The sequence below is a fragment of the Gymnoscopelus braueri genome, assembly GCF_963280865.1.
Source record: "Gymnoscopelus braueri genome assembly, chromosome: 15".
NCBI lineage: Eukaryota > Metazoa > Chordata > Actinopteri > Myctophiformes > Myctophidae > Gymnoscopelus > Gymnoscopelus braueri.
In genome coordinates, this window is record NC_137620.1 from 34,812,998 (window position 1) to 34,835,497 (window position 22,500).

The 22,500-nt window shown below is 43.5% G+C and overlaps 1 protein-coding gene across 1 annotated transcript in view; it reads left to right on the forward strand.

Moving 5' to 3' along the window:
* The window catches only part of slc8a4b (solute carrier family 8 member 4b), a 178,845-nt gene extending 167,124 nt beyond the window's left edge, over positions 1 to 11,721 (forward strand). Inside the window, exons 16-18 of the mRNA XM_080451065.1 lie at positions 853 to 952; positions 4,162 to 4,434; positions 10,914 to 11,721. Of these exons, the coding sequence (XP_080307191.1) occupies positions 853 to 952; positions 4,162 to 4,434; positions 10,914 to 11,293 (753 nt within the window). The 3' untranslated portion in view covers positions 11,294 to 11,721. The remainder of the gene's footprint in view (positions 1 to 852; positions 953 to 4,161; positions 4,435 to 10,913) is intronic.
* The last annotated feature ends 10,779 nt before the right edge of the window (positions 11,722 to 22,500 follow it).

Consider the following 22,500-nt stretch of genomic DNA (forward strand, 5'->3'; position numbering starts at 1 on the left):
GGGGTCTGTACTTTGTACTTGGCCCCCTACTTTTTTCCTTCTACACCAAATCTCTTCGCCGAAAATAGCCGATCTACAAGCTCACAACTCTACGCGTCGTGAGCTTGTACATCAGCTCGTGCACGTGCATGACGACATCACAAAATGACCAGCAAGGGGGTCCATGAGAGTGTACAGTTGCATTAACGCTGAGAATTTCACAGCGTAGATTGGGGTTCCAAAAGAGAAACACTGTTAACATTTGTTTATACTCTGAGAGTTACAGACCCTTACGGGTCCATTTGGTGGGCCCTAGACCGGACCTTAAGAAACAGTGGAGTAACTGACTGGAGAGCTTAACAGATACACCATGAAACGCCACGGAAGTTAACGATTCGTTGCATCCCGGCCTTCTTAATGTGAACAGCACTTAACTCACACGCGCGCTCACACACAAACGCACACACGACACACACACACACCACAAACACCCCCTAAGCTAATGATGTGTGTTGACATGATGCACACCTAGTTACTTGCTATCGACAGCTTGTTTCTTCCTCCATCTTCCTAATGGGCGACCAAATGAACTTTGAAGCCGGAATTGACGCGTCCTTGTTTTGCGGCTGACTGTGAATTAACAACCTGAGTGTTATGTGTGTGTCTGTCTTCTTTCTCTCCTGTTCTCGCTTGGGGGTCGGGGCACACTGTCTGCTTGCGTGTGTGCGCGTGTGTGCATGTGTGTGTGTGTGTGTGTGTGTGTGTGTGTGTGTGTGTGTGTGTGTGTGTGTGTGTGTGTGTGTGTGTGTGTGTGTGTGTGTGTGTGTGTGTGTGTGTGTGTGTGTGTGTGTGTGTGTGTGTGTGCGCCCTCAGAGCACGGTCGATAAGCTGATTAAGAAGACCAACTTGGCTCTGGTGGTGGGCAGCAGCAGCTGGAGAGAACAGTTTGTCAACGCAGTTACAGTCAGTGCAGGTAACTCTCATACACACACGTGTGTGCGCGTGCCACACATATACACACACACACTGCATTAGTATACTTGTGAGGACATCGAATGTTTTGGACGGCAATTTTATAAGTGCCACTTTGATTCTTTGAGGCCATTTTTAACCCTGTGCCCGTGCGTCGCCGTGCACCTAAAATAATAGATCGGCAAGCTCGCAGTGGGTCTTGCTGCGATGCGTTGTGAGCTTGTAGATCAAATATTTTCGGAGCGAGACTCCGGCGCACGACTAAGCATAAATCAGGCATAACTCCAACATTAACCCCTATATCTAACCCCTAAATACCTAATCCTAATCCTAACCCCAACCTGAATCTCTTCCTCATTGTAAGCCTAACTGTAAGACTTGTTAAACCATAACACAATAACCATATCTCTTGTGAGGACCAGGACACTTTTGATTGACTGATTGAATATTTTATTGACATATTTAGAGGTACAACAGTACAGCGGATTAAAAACGCCAAATGGATGAGACACAAAAAAAGCCAAGGAAAGGCTTGTTTCCATTGTGGTACGTTAAACATTCAACGCTCAAACAAATTGGACAGATAATGTCCTCGCAATGTCTATTTCGCAAATTCTACCATGGATATACTGTATATTGTGTACTTTATGTGTGGGTGCAGATCAAGTAGCTGGGTGATCAGTCTCTCAAGAGCTTGAGGCGTTGTTCTTGTACACAAGCAGCAATATGTGTCTAGTTAGCAGAGTTAGTTTATCTGCTTCTGTAGACTCGCCACTAAAAGAGTGGAAATAATTGAGTCTGCAAGCACCCTCTTCTTTGCATCTAGGGAAGGAACACACACACGTGCACGAGCGCAAGCAAGCAGACACACAACACATTGCTGTCGGGCAGAAACCTTGTATCTCTGTCTTTCAACTTTGTATGTTTTTTTTCGTATATAAACGCCCCACTTCGTCATACTACAGTGTCACACAAAAGTAGCAACAATAGCCGATCTACAACCTTCATCTATGCGTTGTGAGCTTGTAGATCTGCTATATTTGCTATTTTAAAAAAAAAGTTAAACTGAATGTGGTTACGTGTGTCTGCGGGTTTTATATATATTGAACCGAAGTAACAGTTTTGAACATACAGCAATGATTTGAAGACTTTGTGCGGGAGTTTCTTCTTCTACAAATACACAGATGACTAAAAATAAAACAAAATGATGGCAGAGTACGTCCTGTTTTTAATGTGGTGTGAGAAAACATGGCAAACATATTCTTAGTCTGGTGGGAGGGATTAATACGAGCAGCCCAGTATTACAAAAATAATGGCCAGCGACAATATCTTGATGTGCACACACACACACACCCACACATCATTATCTATGTGCTACTGCACACCCAAAGGCTTTTCATCCCCCCAGAAGGCAGGAATAATACTTATGAAATGATTTTACAGATAATTGTATGTGACATCGAATTTGATAATTAGGAAGGCTCTCTGGCCGTGTCTGAATGGAAGTGAGGATTAGTCAGCGCCTGAAGAGCACAGTGGAAGGACACTGTGATTAGTCATTTGCATGTAACAAGCATATCGTCGCTGTTATCTGGAAACCTCATATGTCCAAAATGGTTGCTTTTCAGGAAATGTGAAAAGGAACCTGTGTTCCAAATGGATCCAATGTAGTCACAAGCTGTCGTTGATACTTTTCATTGGTTCAATGTTTATAAAAAAAAACACACTTACACACACTTAAAGGTGTGTTCACCCAAATAATTACTTATTTTCTATCAATTACACACCCCATGAAGCCTTGATTTCATGGATTTATTTTTGTTTTTGTGGCATTCCTAAGACAATAATTTGATGACCGTGTGTATTTCCGGTAGGAGACACAAAAAATCTACTTTGTGTGTCCTATCGGATACATTAGCCGGTAGGAGACGGGAATCAAATTATTAGCTTAGGAATGCGACAAAAACAAAAAAATAAGTAATTTTTTGGGTGAACTCCTCCTTTAACCACTAATTTCCGAAATTTGTGAGTGAAAGACACTTAATAAAATAAAAACAAACGGCTAAAATACACAATCTACAGTACAAGCTCACAGCACTGCGATTTGTGAGCGTGTAGATTGGCAATTTCTTTGCTACTTTTGTGTGACACTGTAAGTATGTCGAAGTAGGGCATCAATGTACGGGAAAAAAAACATAAAAAGTTGAAATATGGAGATACAAGGTTTCCGCCTGACACCAATGATATATCTGGCATGGGGGGGCTTTTCAGAGAGAGATTCAGCTTGTGTACACACAGCCAGAGCCCTGATTAGAGGCTGGTTGGGCGTACGGCTGACTGCTGTTCACTGCAGAATTACTGAGGAATTACAGACCTAAACAGAAAAGAGAGAACCAATCAACTGCTCGCAGGCTACTTCAGATGGCCAAAGGCTGTGTGCGTGTGTGTGTGCGTGTGCGTGTGCGTGTGCGTGTGCGTGTGCGTGTGCGTGTGCGTGTGCGTGTGCGCCTGTGTGTGTGTGTGCGCGCGTGCGTGTGTGTGTGTGTGTGTGTGTGTGTGTGTGTGTGTGTGTGTGTGTGTGTGTTGAAACAAGCACGGTAATCTCAATTCAAGGCTGTCTTTTCCCCACACAAGCACACAAATACAGAAATGCACAGAGACGCACACGTCTACAGTTTAATCAGCCTCTCTGACTTCAACTGGAACTTTCGGCAAATGCCTTATAATGCGTTATGGTTATGGTTATAAAGCATTATGAGTATTTATGAGCTCTTATAAATCTGATTATACAGGGTTATGAGCAGATTATAATGCCTTATAAGTATGTTCATGATGCCTTATAAGTATGTTCATGTTCATGACGCGTTACACACATGGGATGCATATTAGCAAGTGTTACCGAACTTTCTGTCTGTCTGGAGTTTCTTCTTCCTGTGGTCAGGCTGCAGGCAGATCTGATCTCTGCGTTCACAGTGGCAGATACAGAATATACAAGGATACAAAGCTACACGGCATATTTGTCGCTTTGTAGCTTTGTATCTGAAGTTGAAGTATATTTTGATGCCAATGCTTTTGTACTTTTACTCAAGTAACATTTTTAATGCAGGTCTTTTACTGTAACACAGTATATTTTGGTAAATCTACTTTTACCTAAGTAAAAAATCTGAATTCTTCTGTCTGTCTCTCCCTTGCTAATCCCCACGCCGCTAGGCGACGATGACGAGGAGGAGAGCGGCGAGGAGCGCCTGCCGTCCTGCTTCGACTACATCATGCACTTCCTGACCGTCTTCTGGAAGGTGCTGTTCGCTTTCGTCCCGCCCACCGAGTACTGGAACGGCTGGGCGTGCTTCTTCGTGTCCATCTGCCTCATCGGCGTGCTGACGGCCGTCACCGGCGACCTGGCGTCCAGCTTCGGCTGCACGGTGGGCCTGAAGGACTCGGTGACGGCTGTGGTGTTCGTGGCCCTCGGCACGTCCGTGCCAGGTGAGTCCCGGGTCAAGTTCCCATTCACTTTGATGAAATGAACGTTTTTTTCATTGGATGCAGTGTTATTATAGTTCAGAGGTTGTCAATATCAAATGATTCGGTGCAAGAGATCCCCATACAAGATTTGTGTCGTTACGATATTCAATATTTTTCAAGACTTGAAAATAGCAGATGTATGAGCTCACAACGCGTCGCATCACGCATGTTGTGAGCTTGTAGATTGTCTATTTTCAAATTGATGTATATAGGTATAAAGTGATTAAACTGATCTTTTACATTACATTACAGTCATTTAGCAGACGCTTTTATCCAAAGCGACTTACAATAAGTGTATTCAACATAGGTAGGGAACGAAACTACTAATCACCAGAAGTCTTAAGTGCATTTCCTGCATAAACAAGCAACCAAGAGTATACCTAGTGCTAAGGTAAAAGTGCAATATATCAGCTACCTACTTTCTTAAACAGATGAGACAAAATAGCTAAATCAAATGAGCACAAGCTAAAACAAATAAGTGTATTGACTAAACAAGATCCAATAAAACAATACAACAATAAAACAAGAGTTCATACAACTAGTTAACAACAAGTAGGCCAGGCAAAGAGGAAGGGTAGTGTTTCCTGAAGAGGTGGGTTTTCAGCCTGCGGCGAAGATGGGCAGTGACTCTGCTGTCCTGACATCAGTGGGAAGTTCATTCCACCACTGTGGGGCCAGAACAGAAAAAAGTCGTGACCGTGTCGATCGACCAGAAGGACCCTTGAGTGACGAGGCAATCAGTCGCCCCGAGGTGGCAGACCGCAGTGGTCTTGATTCAAAATTAACAAATGTATCTTTTTACATAAATAATTTAGCCAGTTTTAACCAGTTTTACCAGTTTTAAGCCCTGTTGTGAAGAATTGTCAAAAGAAATCTTCAAATATAGTGAAAATAGCCGATTGCAATTGCCACCATTTTTCTGAGCTTTTTTAATCTCGACAATGATTACCCCGCACTATTTAAGTCAGTCTAACCGGAAGCAGGGATAAAACATATCCCCGGCACCAGCCATAAAAATGAAAGACCAGAGGGGGGTAGGACCCCCCCTGGCTAATCTAATCCTGCCCAGGGCCTTCCCTCCTACTGTGCCTGTCTCAGTGAAGGACAGAATACCAAGTAAAGGAGCGATTGCAGCTGCGGTTGAAGAACACGCAGTGAGTGATGGTTCAATCCATGCCCTCAGAGCCTTCATCAATGTAAGCCTGAGAGATTGAAAAGCAGCTCTAAGAAATGGTTCCTTAGAAGTTGACGGTAATGAGGGGAAAGCCTTTTGTTTTCTACCAGCGTTTCCCCCCCGAGTTTTATGGTCCTAACTGCTCCCGCGGGAAGGAGTGAGGGTTGATAATCACGAGTGAATAAAACGAAGCATCGCTAGTTCATGCAGGGCACGGGACGGGAGTCGTACCGGCCCTCAGCTGTAATCAGCATGGCACTCTGCTGATTGTTTTCTATCAGACACTCTTTTCTACATTCCAATCACAGCTCTGCATGGTGTGTGTGCGGCCGCACGGCACGCACCTGCTGGCACACACACAGACACACAACACCACACAGACCGCTTTCGGTTTCTCCTAAATTAAGTCAGCGTGGTTGGAATTCCCAGCAAAGGGTTACCTCCCTCCCACTACCGGGTCATCGCTCCTCACTGTAGGCATGCAGGTAGCAGGTGATTCGGTGTTAGTAGAAAGAGCATGGAATTTACTGCTCGCCGCCTAGCTACTATGCGTTTGGAAAGCTCCACCATACCAGCTGCACACCACCACACGCACGGATAGCGTGAGCCCCGCGTGTACATGTTGTGTGTGTTGACACATTATTGTGGTGGCTGCAGCGACAATGACACACATATCTATATATCTATATACCCATTACTGTAGGTGCACAGTATTCAGCAGCTCTTGCTGCTGAATATACTGTATATTGTGTAGTTTATGTGTGGGTGCAGATCAAGTAGCTGGGTGATCAGTCTCTCGGAGCTTGAGGCGTTGTTCTTGTACACAAGCAGCGATATGTGTCTAGTTAGCAGATTTAGTTTATCTGCTTCTGTAGACAGACTCGCCACTAAAAGAGTGGAAATAATTTAGTCTGCAAACACACTCTTCTTTGCAGACTCTTCTTTTGTGGCGTGGCGTTCCCTGATTTTTCTTAGCATGCTGTTCAGCTAAAATTAGGGAACATCTTAAGAGTGGAGCCATTAACGCCACGTTTGACTGTACAGTAGGTCTATTCCATTTGTTTCAATAAATGGATACATCTACTTATGACGTGAGTGTTTCTGACTGAATAACTGCTCTTACTAACAACCAAGTGTCAAGGCATTTATGCAGCTATGTTTGCTACAGTCTTACATCATAATAAACAAGAAACACTGCGCCCAGTAGACTATACCTCCACCAACACTGCAATTTTCCAGATACAGTTTGTCATTTCCACATTGGATACTTGAGCATTGTTTGCTTGGTTGAGTCAATAATGTTGTGTTCTTGTGAGAAGCATTGCCCAGAACTCCCTTTAGCCCAATCAGTGTGAAAATGTAAACGGTCCAAACTTTCCACAAGTTTTCTACCAAATGCAGTCATAACTTCAGGGGGTATCCTGCTAACAGCCAAACAGGCAGACTAATGGATGTAAACATAAACCTCTTCCAACTCCGTTGGCGGAGGTGATAAAAACACACAAAAAAATGTTATCTGAAGGAGAAAATAAATCATATTTTGTTGCTGTCGGCTGGAAACCTGTTACTTTTCAGAAAATGGAAAAAAAGAACCTGTGTTTCAATGGTTCAAATGTAGTTAAATGAAGCTCTTGTTAATACTTTTCATTAGAAAAACCTAGTCAGACAGAAGGAATGCGGTTTAGAGCAGGGGTCTTCAACCTTTTCAGGCCAGGGACCCCCAAACTGATGGGGAGATGGAGCAGGGACCCCCTACCTCGTAGGGTAGGGGGGGCTACCACATATATTGTATATTTATGTATACAATTGTGTTTTATATTGCCTGCTCCTATACGCACCTGCCCCAGTAGGTGTGCAAAACAAAAAAATCTCTACAAAATATGTATAAACATACCATGTTATTGTGCATTGTGCCTCCATTTATCTGTTTGCTATGGATTCATGTTATGTTTAAAGACAATTTGACATTTTGAGAAAAAAAAAAGAAAAAAAACTTTTTTGTTTTTTTTTTCAAACAAAAATATTGTTTAATCAAACAGCAATTTCGCGGACCCCCTGCAGTACCTCCACGGACCCCCTAGGGGTCGCGGACCCCCTGTTGAAGACCTCTGGTTTAGAGGATTCTTTATATATATATATATAAAATATCTCTCAATATATTCGTTACTTTTGTGTGACACTGTAGTACGACGTAGTAGGTCAGGGTTTATTCCCAACGCCGATTTCCTTTCCATGCTTCGTTAATGATACTTCAGTAATGTAGGCATAGTCCAGTTACATTACTGCTTGCTAGCAAGCCTGCGGCTCTTTTGCTGACTAGATAATGCAGCTGCCCTTCCGGGTTCGATTCCCACTCCGGCCTGACAACAATGCTAGTCGTCCTGTTTAGATGCATGGGGAGCATTTCAGACGCAGATGCTTTACTTGTCTCTGTACATTGGTGGCGCTACAGTGCCATTGAGCACAAGGTAAAACTCTAAGCCCCGACTGAAGGGTGTTTCCAAGGACAGACAAACAGATAAACATCATGTATTTCTGGACCAGTGCTGATGTTTGGATTCTCACCTGGGATGTCTCAGGATTCAATTCTGTCTGCTTGTGATGTTTGTGTACTGTCTCTCTCTGTGTGTGTGTGTGTGTGTGTGTGTGTGTGTGTGTGTGTGTGTGTGTGTGTGTGTGTGTGTGTGTGTGTGTGTGTGTGTGTGTGTGTGTGTGTGTGTGTGTGTGTGTGTGTGTGTGTGTGTGTGTGTGTTTTCTCTCAAGGGATGTTCATTTCAATTCGCCATCTGTTGTATTGTTTTTCTTCACTTATCCCAATTCAATGTAGTATTCTCTTTTCCCCCAATCCCCCTCTCTGTCTCTCTCTACCATTCTGTCTGTCTGTCTGTCTGTCTGTCTGTCTGTCTGTCTGTCTGTCTGTCTGTCTGTATGTCTGTCTGTCTGTCTGTCTGTCTGTCTGTCTGTCTGTCTGTCTGTCTGTACTGTCTGTCTGTCTGTCTGTCTGTCTGTCTGTCTGTCTGTCTGTCTGTCTGTCTGTCTGTCTGTCTGTCTGTCTGTCTGTCTGTCTGTCTGTCTCTCTCTCTCTCTCTCTCTCTCGCACGCGCTCTCGCTCTCTCTCTCTCTCGCTGTCAGACACACCCAACTCAGCTCTCTTTCTACAATCTTCTATGTCTCTCGCCCTCTCGTTCCCTGTAGCTCCCAGCATCCCTGTTGTTACAATCATCTGTTGTTTATTCTGACTGCCCTTCCCCCCCTCCCCTCCTCTTATGAGATGCTGTGTATTTACCCCGCCATAATCCATCATTCTGACCTGTGGATGCTACACAGTGTGTGTGTGTGTGTGTGTGTGTGTGTGTGTGTGTGTGTGTGTGTGTGTGTGTGTGTGTGTGTGTGTGTGTGTGTGTGTGTGTGTGTGTGTGTGTGTGTGTGTGTGTGTGTGTGTGTGTGTGTGTGTGTGTGTGTGTGTGTGTGTGTGCGTGCTCATGTGCGCTATACTTGAGGGCCAAGTGTCCCCACAAGTATAAACATTGTGAGGACCATTTTCCTCGTCTTCACAAGAAATATTAATGTTTTATTTTCAATTTAATTACATTTTTTTAGTTGGGTTTGCAATTAGGAAAATATTGAGGTTGGGGCAAGGGTATTTATTGGGGTACTAGGTATTTAGAGTTTAGGTTTAGGGATTGGGGTTACAGTTGTGCTTTGAAAAAAAAAAAATCTATTTTGTATTGTGGAGAGCTGTGAATGTGCTCTACTGCACCATCAATATTTGTGTCCTTCTGCCATTTTCTTCTACAGTATGTGGATATAAATCAGTTGTTAAATTGTGTGTGTGTGGGGAGGTGGGTGGCGAGACAGTGTTCTCTCTCTGAAACGTGTTAACATAATTTATTTCCTCGCAACTACTCTCACCTCCGCCTGTCCCCAGTCTATTTCTCACTTTTAGTGTCGTATGTGCACTGAATTACAACAACACAGACAAGACGGACAGAGCGAACTGACCTCATCGTTTTGTTGCACAAATAAAATATTGCAGACGGACCCCATCCCATTTCAGCTTGATGGAAAATATGAAGAGCGGTGTAAAATTATAGCCTCTGTCTGATGCCGTTGACGATTTACATATCGTCGCTGTCGGGCGCAAACCTCGGATGTCTAAAAAGATGACTTTTCAGGAAATGGGAAAAAAATTACCTGTGCGTTCAATGGATCTAATCTAGTTAATATTTAGTCACAAGCTCTTGTCAATATTTTCATTGGTTCAATATATCGTTGCTGTTGGACAGAAACCTCTTATCTGCATATTCTGACTTTTTGTGTTTTTGTGTGGATCTGCGACTTTTGCTAATTTTTTTATTTGAATCCTGAAAAGTACCAGTTTTGGACGTATGAGGTTTTCACCCAACAGAGACAATATATTAAACACACAATCCCTTTCACTTTCACCTAAAACAAATTAAAAAATAGCAAAAACCAATAACGATCTAAAGCTCACAACGCATCGCATCTTAACTTGGACAAAAGAAAATTGCCCTTTACTATGACTCAACAAAAAAAAAGTTTAAATATTACACAATGATGCATGTCTTTATTTGCACATGGTGTTACAACTGAATCAACCCACTCTGCATATTATCAATTAACTGCACAATCAACGTTTTAATATAATCAGTGCTTTAATGAGTAGACTGTTGAAATAAATGTAATTTAGGCTTTCCTCATGTTCTTAGTGAATGAAGCAGCTCCGCTCTGCATTGGAACCAGTGGTGGAAAAAGTACTTAAATGTTGTACTTAAGTAAAAGTATCAATACTGCAATGTAGAAGTACTCTGTTACAAGTAAAAGTCCGGAATTCAAAATTTACTTGAGTGAAAGTACAAAAGTATTGGTATCAAGATGTACTTAAAGTACCAAAAGTAAAAGTACCAAAATGTTTGAAAATAGCAGATCTACAAGCTCACAACGCGTCGCGAGCTTGTAGATAGGCTATTTTCAAATAGCCTAGGTATAAAATAAGACTAAAGTGGTTAATATATGCTTTATAATAATAATAATTTATATCTGACAAATAAATATCTGACAATTGGAAATACTCCAGTAAAGTAAAAGTACCTCAAAATTGTATTTAAGTACAGTACTTGAGTAAATGTATTTAGTTACTTTACACCACTGATTGGAACAGAGTGTGCGGGGGGGATACTTTGCCGGAATTTGCATATTGTGCAGTGATTGGACTCTCTCTCTCTCTCTCTTTCCTTTCCTCCAGACACTTTCGCCAGCAAGTGTGCCGCCATCCAGGACCAGTACGCCGACGCGTCCATCGGCAACGTGACGGGCTCCAACGCCGTCAACGTCTTCCTGGGCATCGGCGTGGCGTGGACCATCGCGGCCGTGGTGTGGCGCTACCGCGGCCAGCCGTTCATGGTGGACCCGGGCTCGCTGGCCTTCTCCGTCACGCTGTTCACCGTCATGGCCATGGTGTGCATGTCCATACTGCTGTACCGGCGGCGGCCGGGCGTCGCCGGCGGCGAGCTGGGCGGCCCGCGGACTTGCAAGCTGGTCACGTCGTTCATGTTCCTCTGCCTGTGGCTCATCTACATCATGCTGTCCTCCCTGGAGGCCTACTGCCACATACCGGGTTTCTGAAGAGGAGGATGCAAGGACGGAAGGAAGGAAGGGAGGAAGGATGGATGGAAGGATGAAGGAAGGAAGGGAGGAGGATGGGGCGGCAGTGAGAGATCTGAATTTGACAGTCAACTATTTATGGTCCGCACGTTTGGCACATCTCTCTAACACCAGTGGTTCTCAAACTTTGTCATTTCAAGAACCTCCCTTAACTCTGAGAGAGTGCAAACGGATCCGTAGGGGTTCCATTCGCACACTCGCAGAGTTACGGAACCATTTGACGGGTCCATTTGAAACCCCTCTCAAGGAGACCAGAGGGTCCCTGGGGACCTCACTTTGAGAACCACTGCTCTACACACGGTCTAATAAAGGCAACCTAACCTAAGCTGACCTACCATACCGAGGGACACTGGATGAGAGAAAGAGAGAGAGAGAGAGATGAGGGGTTGGTGCAGGAGGCACGGGGAGAGAGGGAATGAGCAGCAGGGCACGAAGAGAAAGGAGGGGGAGAGAGAAAGATGAGGGGACAGGTTTATTAATGAGAGACCTACTACTGCCAAATATTGGTGTTTCTAGAGATTGTAAAGGCTGGAGTTGGTTTACTGGAGAGGAGAGGAGAGGAGAGGAGAGGAGAGGAGAGGAGAGGAGAGGAGAGGAGAGGAGAGGAGAGGAGAGGAGAGAGTTAGCATATTGCCATCCAGTATCTATACTTGTTCTGTGTTCTGCCAATCAAGTGGGCTCTAAACAGTGTGTGTGTGTGTGTGTGTGTGTGTGTGTGTGTGTGTGTGTGTGTGTGTGTGTGTGTGTGTGTGTGTGTGTGTGTGTGTGTGTGTGTGTGTGTGTGTGTGTGTGTGTGTGTGTGTGTGGGGGGGGGGGGTATACTGAATGGAGTTGTTAGGTATTGTGGTCTCGTCTGCCAACTGAACACGGCAACAATACCCAGAGACTGGGAAGAACAGAGAGGAAGAGGGGAAGGCAAGGGAGAGATAACGACAAGCTTAAATAGATATGTGGCCGCTGGCACACATCCTCTGTTTAAATATTGGATGTTTATATTACAATAAAGGTACAGGGAAAGAAGGAAATAGGGAGATATTAAGGGTATATATATATATTCTCTTCTGCAACATTTCCTCTCTCTCGCTCTCTCAGCCCACCATATCTTGGTCGCCACGGGAACGGTGGATCCACGCCATATCCATGGCAACCCCAACATGTAATTCTATTAGCCACTTGCTCCTCTGCGATGGCACATGCCTACGCAATGCTACCGTGCGCGCGTGCACACACACACACACACACACACACACACACACACACACACACACACACACACACACACACACACACACACACACACACACACACACACACATAAAACACCTTTGAGCATTTAGTTGAATCCGGCATGGAGAACTCATCAACAGGCTTACTTGGGGGCGTGTACAGGAAAGAGAAACAGACAATGTACTTTAAACCAGACCCCCCCTTCCCCCTCCCATCTCCTTTCCTGGGTGCAATACGCATTTAAATATAGCCACTCCCATTGGCCCCATTAAAGGAGAATTCCGGACATTTTAAGTGTTCTCTTTGATGTGTCGTCACTCACCTACCGACGTAAAAAGTGGCATTGTTTTTTTCCAGAGATTCCCCTGTCGTCATTTTTTCAACCCCCTCCGTTGTCATAATGGGAGCGCGTGGCTTAGGGAAATTCGTCTATTATAACCGATGCAAAGTTATTTTTTTCTCTACTCCTACTCATTGTTTTTCTCTACTCCTACTACGATTTAACACTGGTTGCTTGTTTCTCTACCTGGCAACACCAAGTTGCCAGGTTCTGGAGAGAAACAAGCAACCAGTGTTAAATCGTTCGGCAGTAGCGTTAGCCTCTCAGGAACTTTCAGCGCACGTTTGACTATCATGAGACTCTACAATGAGTAGGAGTAGAGAAAAAAAAAACTTTGCATCGGTTATAATAGACGAATTTCCCTAAGCCACGCGCTCCCATTATGACAACGGAGGGGGTTGAAAAAATGACGACAGGGGAATCTCTGGAAAAAAACAATGCCACTTTTTACGTCGGTAGGTGAGTAACGACACATCAAAGAGAACACTTAAAATGTCCGGAATTCTCCTTTAAGCCTAACCAGTACTTCATACAACTGGTTTTCAGTTGGAAATCCATTATTTGGCGAGCTAACGTGGTCGTCCACTCAGGGGTGGAGTGGAGGGGGAGTGGAGGGGGAGCGTAGAGGAGCGATGCTCCCCCATGTCTAAAAAATAGGATTTCGGTTTTGGTCAATTGACTAACCGCTTGAACCCCAGCATCCATATTCTGCACCACTATGTCCAATGACATACACGAGCCCTTCCTCCCTCCACAGTAGCTATAGCTTATTTATATTGACACCTTCCCTTCTCTCTCGCTCGTTATTCACGACTGTACAGACTGTTACAAAGTACACAGGTACATACTTGTATAGACTGTGTTACAAAGTACACACTGTGTCGCGAGGTACACCGTGTACAAGCCGTGTTACAGATTACACGCGCTGTGCAGACTGTTACCAAGTACACTTCTTTCATTCCTTCTGTTATACCGCCATTCCGTGCGCCTGCCTTACCGAAGCCCGCCATTGGCCAACCCCGCCCCAACCCTGCCTCGCTTTGACCCCGCCTCCTCGCTTCGACCCCTCCTCTCCTCTGATTCAATCACAAAGCTTCCTTCGCCTTTGGAGGACAGCGTTCCAACCGCCAAACCCCCCCCCCCCTCCCCCACACACACACACACACAATTTCTTTTTCTTATTTTATTTTTCTCAGTGGTGTCAAGTGTTGATGTTGTTTACCGTGAAATTGTAAAAAGTCTTTTAAAAAAAAGACAAAAAAAGAAAGAGACGAGAACTTAAAAATGGAGAGAAAGGGAAAAGCAAAGAGCATTTGTGGAAAATGTTCTCAAGAGACATGTAAAATATGAGATGAAGTGGGGCAAAGTTGGGGTGATGACCACCACCCATTATAATGGAATTGCATTGGATAAGAAACATTTACACTAGGGGGGGGGGTGCTAGTTGTGTGTACCTTGTATGAAAACTAAAAAAAAAAAAAACATAATTGTGTGAGTTTGAACAGTGGAGTGGAAATATTGAATGGTCCTTGATGTTAAACTAGCATAGAAAAGCCATTCAGAGCACGGTGTGCTTTCAAAGCTGTCAATTGTTTACATTGTGATACTGTAGAGTACAGAGGGTCAAGTTTTGACTTACGCTTCCGTTCAATTTAAAGCAACATTGGCCTTGGCCGAACAGGAAATGATGTAACATCATGATGACACAGGAAGTACATGAGTGGGAGGACTATATCAATGGTACGGACCAAAAGGACATTGACTCCATTGACCAATCAAAATGAAGGATTGTAAGGACGGAGAGCGCGACGACAATGATGATGGTGGTGATGATGGTGAAGATGACCGGTGAACTCCGTTATTTCAAATTGTACATGATAATAATCTAAGGAAATTCATTGATGTGTGTGAGAGTACATTTATTATACTTTATATTAAGCCGTCCTTCCCCAATAAGAAACATTTCATAGGTCAATTTGAGGAAAGACTTTGAAGAATGAAGAATTTGTGCTGTTTCTCTGAAACAAAGTTTTAATGGACATTTGCCAATGAGACAAAAAACAAAGGTCAGATGAGGGTTAGAAATGGAATTGTCTACAAGAGGGCTGGTTGTTCTTTTAGGAACTGTGTGGCAGCTCTGGAATATTTCACAGAATCAATGCATTCTCACACCCGTGCCGTTAAACGGGTGACAGCTGGGGACGGATTTGACCATACGGCACTATTTGACGTTTTTGTCGGTACTCACGACATCACTGACAGGGGACATGATCATTCACGATTCTATCCCTATCGGTATGCAACGCGAACAACGCCGAGTCGGCTGAAGCGGACTTTGCAACGTTTGGCACGACTCGCTCGCTTCAGATGGCGCGTCCCCATAGTTTTAACAGTTTTTTAGCGGAGTCACCCTCTATTTTGATTGATTGAATACTTGGAAGAACGTTAACGGTACAGAAATACTGTCAAAAAAACGATGCTAAAAGGATAACACAAAATTGTGGTACATTGTACTCAATTAATTGATGAAGACATACAATACATTACATATCAGTACAACACCAATAGTAGCAGGTATACAGTGGCGCCGGCGCCTGTTTAATTAAAAGACACTGTGTCCCCCCACAATTCAGTCCAGTTGGAAAAATGAAAAAAAAAAGATTTAAAAAAAAAACTGTACCGAATTGTACCAAATTAACCGAAATAAAGTAAAATAAATATGTCCCGCATGTCAATTTCCATTCCAGCACCCCTGCTGGTATATTTAGAGAAAAGTGGATGCCACTCCCCCTGTACGTTTTGGGTTTGAGAACGGCACTTCCGCATTCCAGTGTGGGTGGGATTATCGCGAAGTTGTAATATGACGTTTGGTCACATGTTGTCCCATGCCATCACTATAGTACGGCTTGAGAGTGAGAATATGTTGTTCTTTTAGGAACGGTGTGGAAGCTCTGGAAGTTGCTACTTCATTAGACTGAACACAAACCCTCTTCTTCTCCATCTGTGCAGCTACCCTGCATTATGTGATCTACATATTGTCGCGGTCGGGCGTAAATCTTATGTCCAAAACCGTTACTTTTATAGAAATGGAACAGCAAACCTGTGTCCCAATGGATCCAATGTAGTTCTCTTTTTGAGAATCACTGTATTAAAGGTGTACTATGTAACTTCTCTAGCTTTCTGTTTGTAAACAAGGATTCAAACTTGGGTGCTCACTGGCATTTCCATTAACAAACACTGGAGTTTGAAACACACCCCTGCGCTGTTATTGGCTGGTAGCTCTCAAAAGATAACGCCCAAATACTGTACGTCCCCGCGTACCAAGACACCAAAATACAGCAGGGCTATGTGTTTCTGCATGTAAACACCACCACACTACTCCAGTGGCTGATAACGGCTGGTATGGAGGGAAATGTAAACACAGGGCAAAGTTACATAGTATGTCTTTAAACAACACAAAGTGTTTTGCATCAAGAGTGCAATGACACCCTTGAATGGGGGGGAAGACATCACTTCTGTCTGATGAGAACCTCATGCTGCATCCTTGAAATGAAATATTGGATCTTTGAAATGACAGAATGTGCGCTGAATGGATCTGAATGGGTTTCAAGGTTCATTCAGTCTCATTCAAGATTCTAACAACAGTGCTTAAGCTTGTGACCTTTTGTGGTGGAAAAAGAACAGCATAGACATGGAACTGAACCTGTGGATGTAAAGGTATTAAACATGCTGAACCATCTGTATTTTATTTACATGGTAATTGACAGGATCGGTTTACAGCATTTAGATGCAGCTATAAAGATATATATAATGTGTATATAAGTTCTTTCTTTGATTGTATTCATTTAATTGAATATCCTACAATGTATTAATCCAATGTGTAATATGTCTGACAGTCCTTATCAGTTAGTAAGTTTCCACTCCTCTGTACTCCTCTGTCCCCTCCCCTTTTCTAATAAAGTGCTTGGACGGAGGGGAGTGCGCCATTGTGATTTTGGACCTTGTGAAGTGAGTTACATGGTGGTCACAATCCTCGTCGAGTAAAAGAGATCTCGTGTGTCACGTGTCTTCTTTATCTGTGTGTGATCAACAGCAAGGGGGTTTAAGATAACGATCAAGAACCTATCATTTCACTGGTCCTTCGTGTCGGATTTCTACGTCGTTTTTGGAAGAGGAGAAGAGGACGCATCGCAAGTCTATCGATAGCCAGAGATCTGAGAGGGTCCTGCAAGCCCTGGGGTGTAAAGTCGCGCCAGGCCGGTGTTCACCAGTCCGAAATCTTCTCTTCGACGAACGACTGCCGAAATCTGAACGTGATCACACGCCTATAAGAAACATGTAAGTGGTCCTGGTGTGGACATATTGTTGTTATTACTTAGGTGTAATATTGACAAGTGTGGTCCTTGTGTGGACATATTGTTGTTATTACTTAGGTGTAATATTGACAAGTGTGGTCCTTGTGTGGACATATTGTTGTTATTACTTAGGTGTAATATAGACAAGTGTGTTGTAGTTGTGCATAGATAAGCAACTACAGTTATAGTTGTGTTGTAGTGGCGAAAGCCACTGCATTTTATTAGCTGCAAGAGTATACTGGTACAAGTTGAGTGTGTGTTTGTCACGGTGGTTGAAAGCCAGTGGGTCTGACAGCCCCCTCCGGGGAAATCTAGTCGTGTAAACTGCTTTGTCTATATTTATTCTATATATCTAGTATAACCCCCATAACAATCTCAGGGGTGTACGGTGTATGGTTTGGATGTGATAAGTGAGTGATAAGTGCGTGATTCCCTGGGGCACGTCTACACGTGGTGGACGTGGTGAATTTGGGTGTGATACAGTTTTTGGCCAGTATACAGCAGTGCCTAGATAAAGTTTGAAATACTATACACTTAGTTAGGATAAGAACAAGATATTTACAGTGATTAAAATAATTTCTACACATTGAACAGAACATTATAATAACCACACATATTTAAGTTTTCACCCACATAATAGTAATTGACTGCTAATATGGAGAAGGAAAAAGAAGATACAGGTGCTCCTGTGAAACAAGTGATTGTAGTCGATGTTACCAACGAAGGAGTGAAGCCAAAGCAGGGCAAGAAGAGAGGCCAGACAAGGGCCCCCAGATCATGTTTTAGGTGTGGTCGTTTAGGCCATTTTGTGGCTGATTGTATATCAAGCACAACAGTACATGGATGGGATGATACGAGGAAAGAGAAAGGCCAAACAAGGGCCCCCAACTCATGTTGTATATGTGGTCGTAAGGGCCATCTTCTCTTCGGACTGGCTCTTTGCGAGTCATGCAATATGTCAGGCTGGGATGATTAGAGACAGAGAGAGAGAGAGTTTTGTAGTAAGAAGAACATGTTTTGTTTTGTCTAAAAGATGTGTAAATGAGAGAGTGGAATGTGCATTTTTTTGTGATCTGTATGAATGCCCCAAATAGATGCAGTAATCATTTAAACATTTCAAATTTCCATGTCGTGGTGCACAACGACATGTAAAGGAGTGATGTTTAAATGAGAGTGAGAGAGAAGAGGAAGAAAGAGAGAGAGTGTGCATGTGTGTTCAGGTGTTAGTGTACATGAATTGTAAGTGAATGTGGTGTTTGGGTGTAATACATATGTACTATATGTAAAGTGTGAAGGGTAGCAAAAGTAGTGTGAACAAATGGGTTATGACGTGCGTGTGTGCTTGTATACGTGCATGTGTGTAGTTTCATGTACCGAAAAGACTGTGTGTGTTTGAAGCATGTGGAATGACGTCACTTACGTTGGAGAGTGTCAGGTACTGTGTGTGTGAGAGGAGTGAGTGTGTCTGTCTGACTGTCTGCATGTGTGTGTGTGTTCACATGTGTGCGTGAGAGAGAGAGAGACAGAGAGACAGAGACTGATTACTGGAGTGTGTGTGTGCGCTCGAGTGAGCCTGCCTCTGTGTGTGTGTGTGTGCGTGCGTGCACGCGTGTGCGTGTGTGTGTCAGTGAAGTCAAGCCAAGAAAGAGAGAAAAAGGAGAAAGCCAGAGGCAAACTACTCATTTAAAGTATTTTTACTCAGTTTGGGAACTTTAAAGTATCTGTACTCATTGTTTAAGTATTTCTAGACATTTAAGTATCAGCAAGAGTTTGTTAATAGTCCAGCCATTTTCTCAAGGGAAATAGCAAATTTTGAGGCCACGTTTATCAGTTGTCTCACGTAATCTCTTGTGTTGATTTATTTTTGGGAGCATCTCCCACACGTGAGGTATGTGTGGAAAACCACAAGTAAGCTCTTAAAGCACTTACAGGTCACGGGCAATAAAGTATCTAGCTTCCTAGGCCACTCACTCAGCATGCACAAAAGCCCAAGACTAGAAAGTTAGACATGATGCCAAGATGCATTTTCTACTTTGTTTATTTTTTTTTGCTGCACAGTAGACTAGCAGAGGCACTTTTACGCCTGGGAAGCGCTTATGTAGATAAGATAGCAAAGGAACCTAGTCTCGCTTCACATTGGGAGTTTTTATTTGTTATGTCTGCCACCAGTGACACAGACCATTTCACACTTAGGATCTGAAGTTGAGTCATGACCATAGGTCATATCTCAAACAGGAGGGATGGTACACATATAATATATAATTAAGCAGCATTTTCACACTTATAATTTTCAAAATTATGCTAAACAGTTTTGTACATGTTGTTAGACAATGAAAAGGTAACGAAAGGCCATATGTAAGACTATTATTTCCACTTATTGAAAAGTGATGATACTGTAAAACTAGATTGAAGTACAGATGTGTCAAAACGGCCATAGCCATAATGCATCACATTAGTGGAGCTTTACATGAAAATAGTCCAAAGTGCAAATTATCTGTCTAGTCTTTTCTCTCTCCCTACAGGGACTGAAGCACTGGTGATCTGCATGCCGTGATAAAGATCATCAAGCGACAGGACCAGGACCAACTCTGCGCTGAGAGGGTCCGTTCCGAGTCCTGGTCACCAACACAATTGCTGTGAAACGTGTTATTTGGATCCACAAAAGGCCACTGTAAATTGGTTCGAACATTATCAGACATTTAAGTAATAGGAGTGCTAAAGCCAGCAGCGGGTGGGGCCGAGCTGATAGCGCTACGGTCAGACCCAAACCTGGAGAAGACTCCCATTAGAAAATCCCCTTCCCCATTCCTATTACACCTAGAATTGCACCCCTGGTATTTTTGTGAGTTTTTTAATTTCTATGAGTGTATTATATATTTGTATTATTAAAGTTACTCGTAAATCGAGGAGTGTTGACGAAAATGTTTCTCACCGTCTAAATCTAAATGCTGGGTATATTTTTACGCTAATCAAATCGCTAAGACTAGAATGTGAATGTTTATGGTTGCACACATATAAATATATCTGTTTCACACAACTGGTCATGAGAAGTGACATGCCTCGAAATCCAATATCGCTGGTGAGCCTTGGGAGAAAATGACTTTGAACTAACAGCAGCTATTTGCCGTGTAAACCGTACCATCAGTTGAAATACGCCCTAAATAGCACTGTTAAGCCTGTATGTCACTCGGAAGCCTAACCTTTGTTATGTCCACGCTGGCTCTGTGAAGAAGGGTCAGATCAACGAACACACTTGTCAACAGACATTAATGCTGACTCCCCCGTGTTTGTTTAGATCAACTAAGATTTGGAGGTTGTAAGAAAAATACAATCTCACTGGTAATCCCGTGCCAATAAGGTTGGTTTGTCTCTCTTTCCCCATCTTGGAGTGGGAAAGCTTATGTTACGTGTAGAGACAATTAACTATAGACGTAGCCTGTTCCTCAATGCTACAATGACCATGAAGAGGCCCAAAACCGTGAGTTTGAGTCAGCGTCGTTAATGGCCGTCCAGAATAGATGGACTCTTGACCTTTTGACTGCTGCGAGTGGAGGGGTCTGCGTTTCTGATAAAAAGGACATGTGGTGTTTTTTTATTTCAGATGACGAGGTTAGGGGGTAGGCTCCCCAATCCCTTGTCATCAACAGGCGGCAGCGGGGTCGCAAGGCTCCCAGAGCACGTTAAAAACGAAGTATAGTGCTGGGGGAGAGACTGAAGGCCCCCGTGTTCTGTCAAGGATGAATCAACATCCTAGCTGTGTCTCCGTCTAGTCGGTGTGCCGACTGCCGCTCTCTCCTAGGGTTGGCAGCACATGGTGCGTGGATGACAGTCCACACCTAACCGGACGGGAGCGCGTGACTCACCGGTTACAGGCAAGGCGGGTGAAAACGGTTAATATTCTGGTTCCCGTAGCCAAGCGGGGCCAGGACAAGACCGTCGGTTTCCTGCCTGGGGCGCCAACCACGCCTACGGGTAAGGGATCGCTATCGACTGGGTCACCCGCCGGTCGGATCGCAAAAAGCATTAATTCCATGGCGTGCTCCCTGACAGGAGGCGGGTGTGGTCGCTGCGTTCGGCTCAATGTACAGTCAGGCCATCACAAGCTGAAAGCGACCGCCGGAGTGCTACAGTTACTAAGCGAGTGATGCTCCTGTGATCGGTGGGCTTTGAAAAGAAGACACCGGGAAGCAGGAGACTTGAACTCTCTATCCAGGGTGACCTGGGTGTAGACCTCAAGTGGAAAGGGGTCTAGCCTGGGACTGCGCCCCGGTGGGGAGGTTCGAAAGACTTAAGTGATTAATTCCAAGAATGTTAGTGACGCAAAGCAAGACCATTAGTGTATGGTCAATGAAAAGGTCGTGCAGACATGCGGCGTTGTCTTAGAATGATGACGATATTTGTCCCAAGTGCTCCACTCCACACGAGAGTGTGTATTCCTTTCAAGCCCTATTTGAGAGTGACATAGAAAGTTAGTCCCAAGGCCACTGGAAGCGAAGAGGCAAATGTTTGAGTTGTTGGTTTGATTAATAAAAATCCTGGTATGATATCCATTTTGAAAATGTGAAAGCAAGAAAAATGTGATTGATGTTTTTAGGAGTATTAATTAAATGAACAAAAGCAGGAAATGACAGGATCGGTTTACAGCATTTAGATGCAGCTATAAAGATATATATAATGTGTATATAAGTTCTTTCTTTGATTGTATTCATTTAATTGAATATCCTACAATGTATTAATCCAATGTGTAATATGTCTGACAGTCCTTATCAGTTAGTAAGTTTCCACTCCTCTGTACTCCTCTGTCCCCTCCCCTTTTCTAATAAAGTGCTTGGACGGAGGGGAGTGCGCCATTGTGATTTTGGACCTTGTGAAGTGAGTTACATGGTGGTCACAATCCTCGTCGAGTAAAAGAGATCTCGTGTGTCACGTGTCTTCTTTATCTGTGTGTGATCAACAGCAAGGGGGTTTAAGATAACGATCAAGAACCTATCAGTAATGATACTGTAACAAAATCTATTTATTTTCTTTGTTTTTTGTTTTGTTTCTGTTTTTGTTTTTTTGTGTAAAGTCTGTGCTGTTTCAGGCATGGTGTGTGTGTAAAATGCTCATTGGTCAACTGATGATATCAAAATGATTTCATATGAAAACGTGACATATATGTATCTTCACCAACTATCTGTCATTGCACGTATTTTAAAAAAATGAAGAAATCAAGCAAATCGGAACAGCCATGGCTGATCTGCACA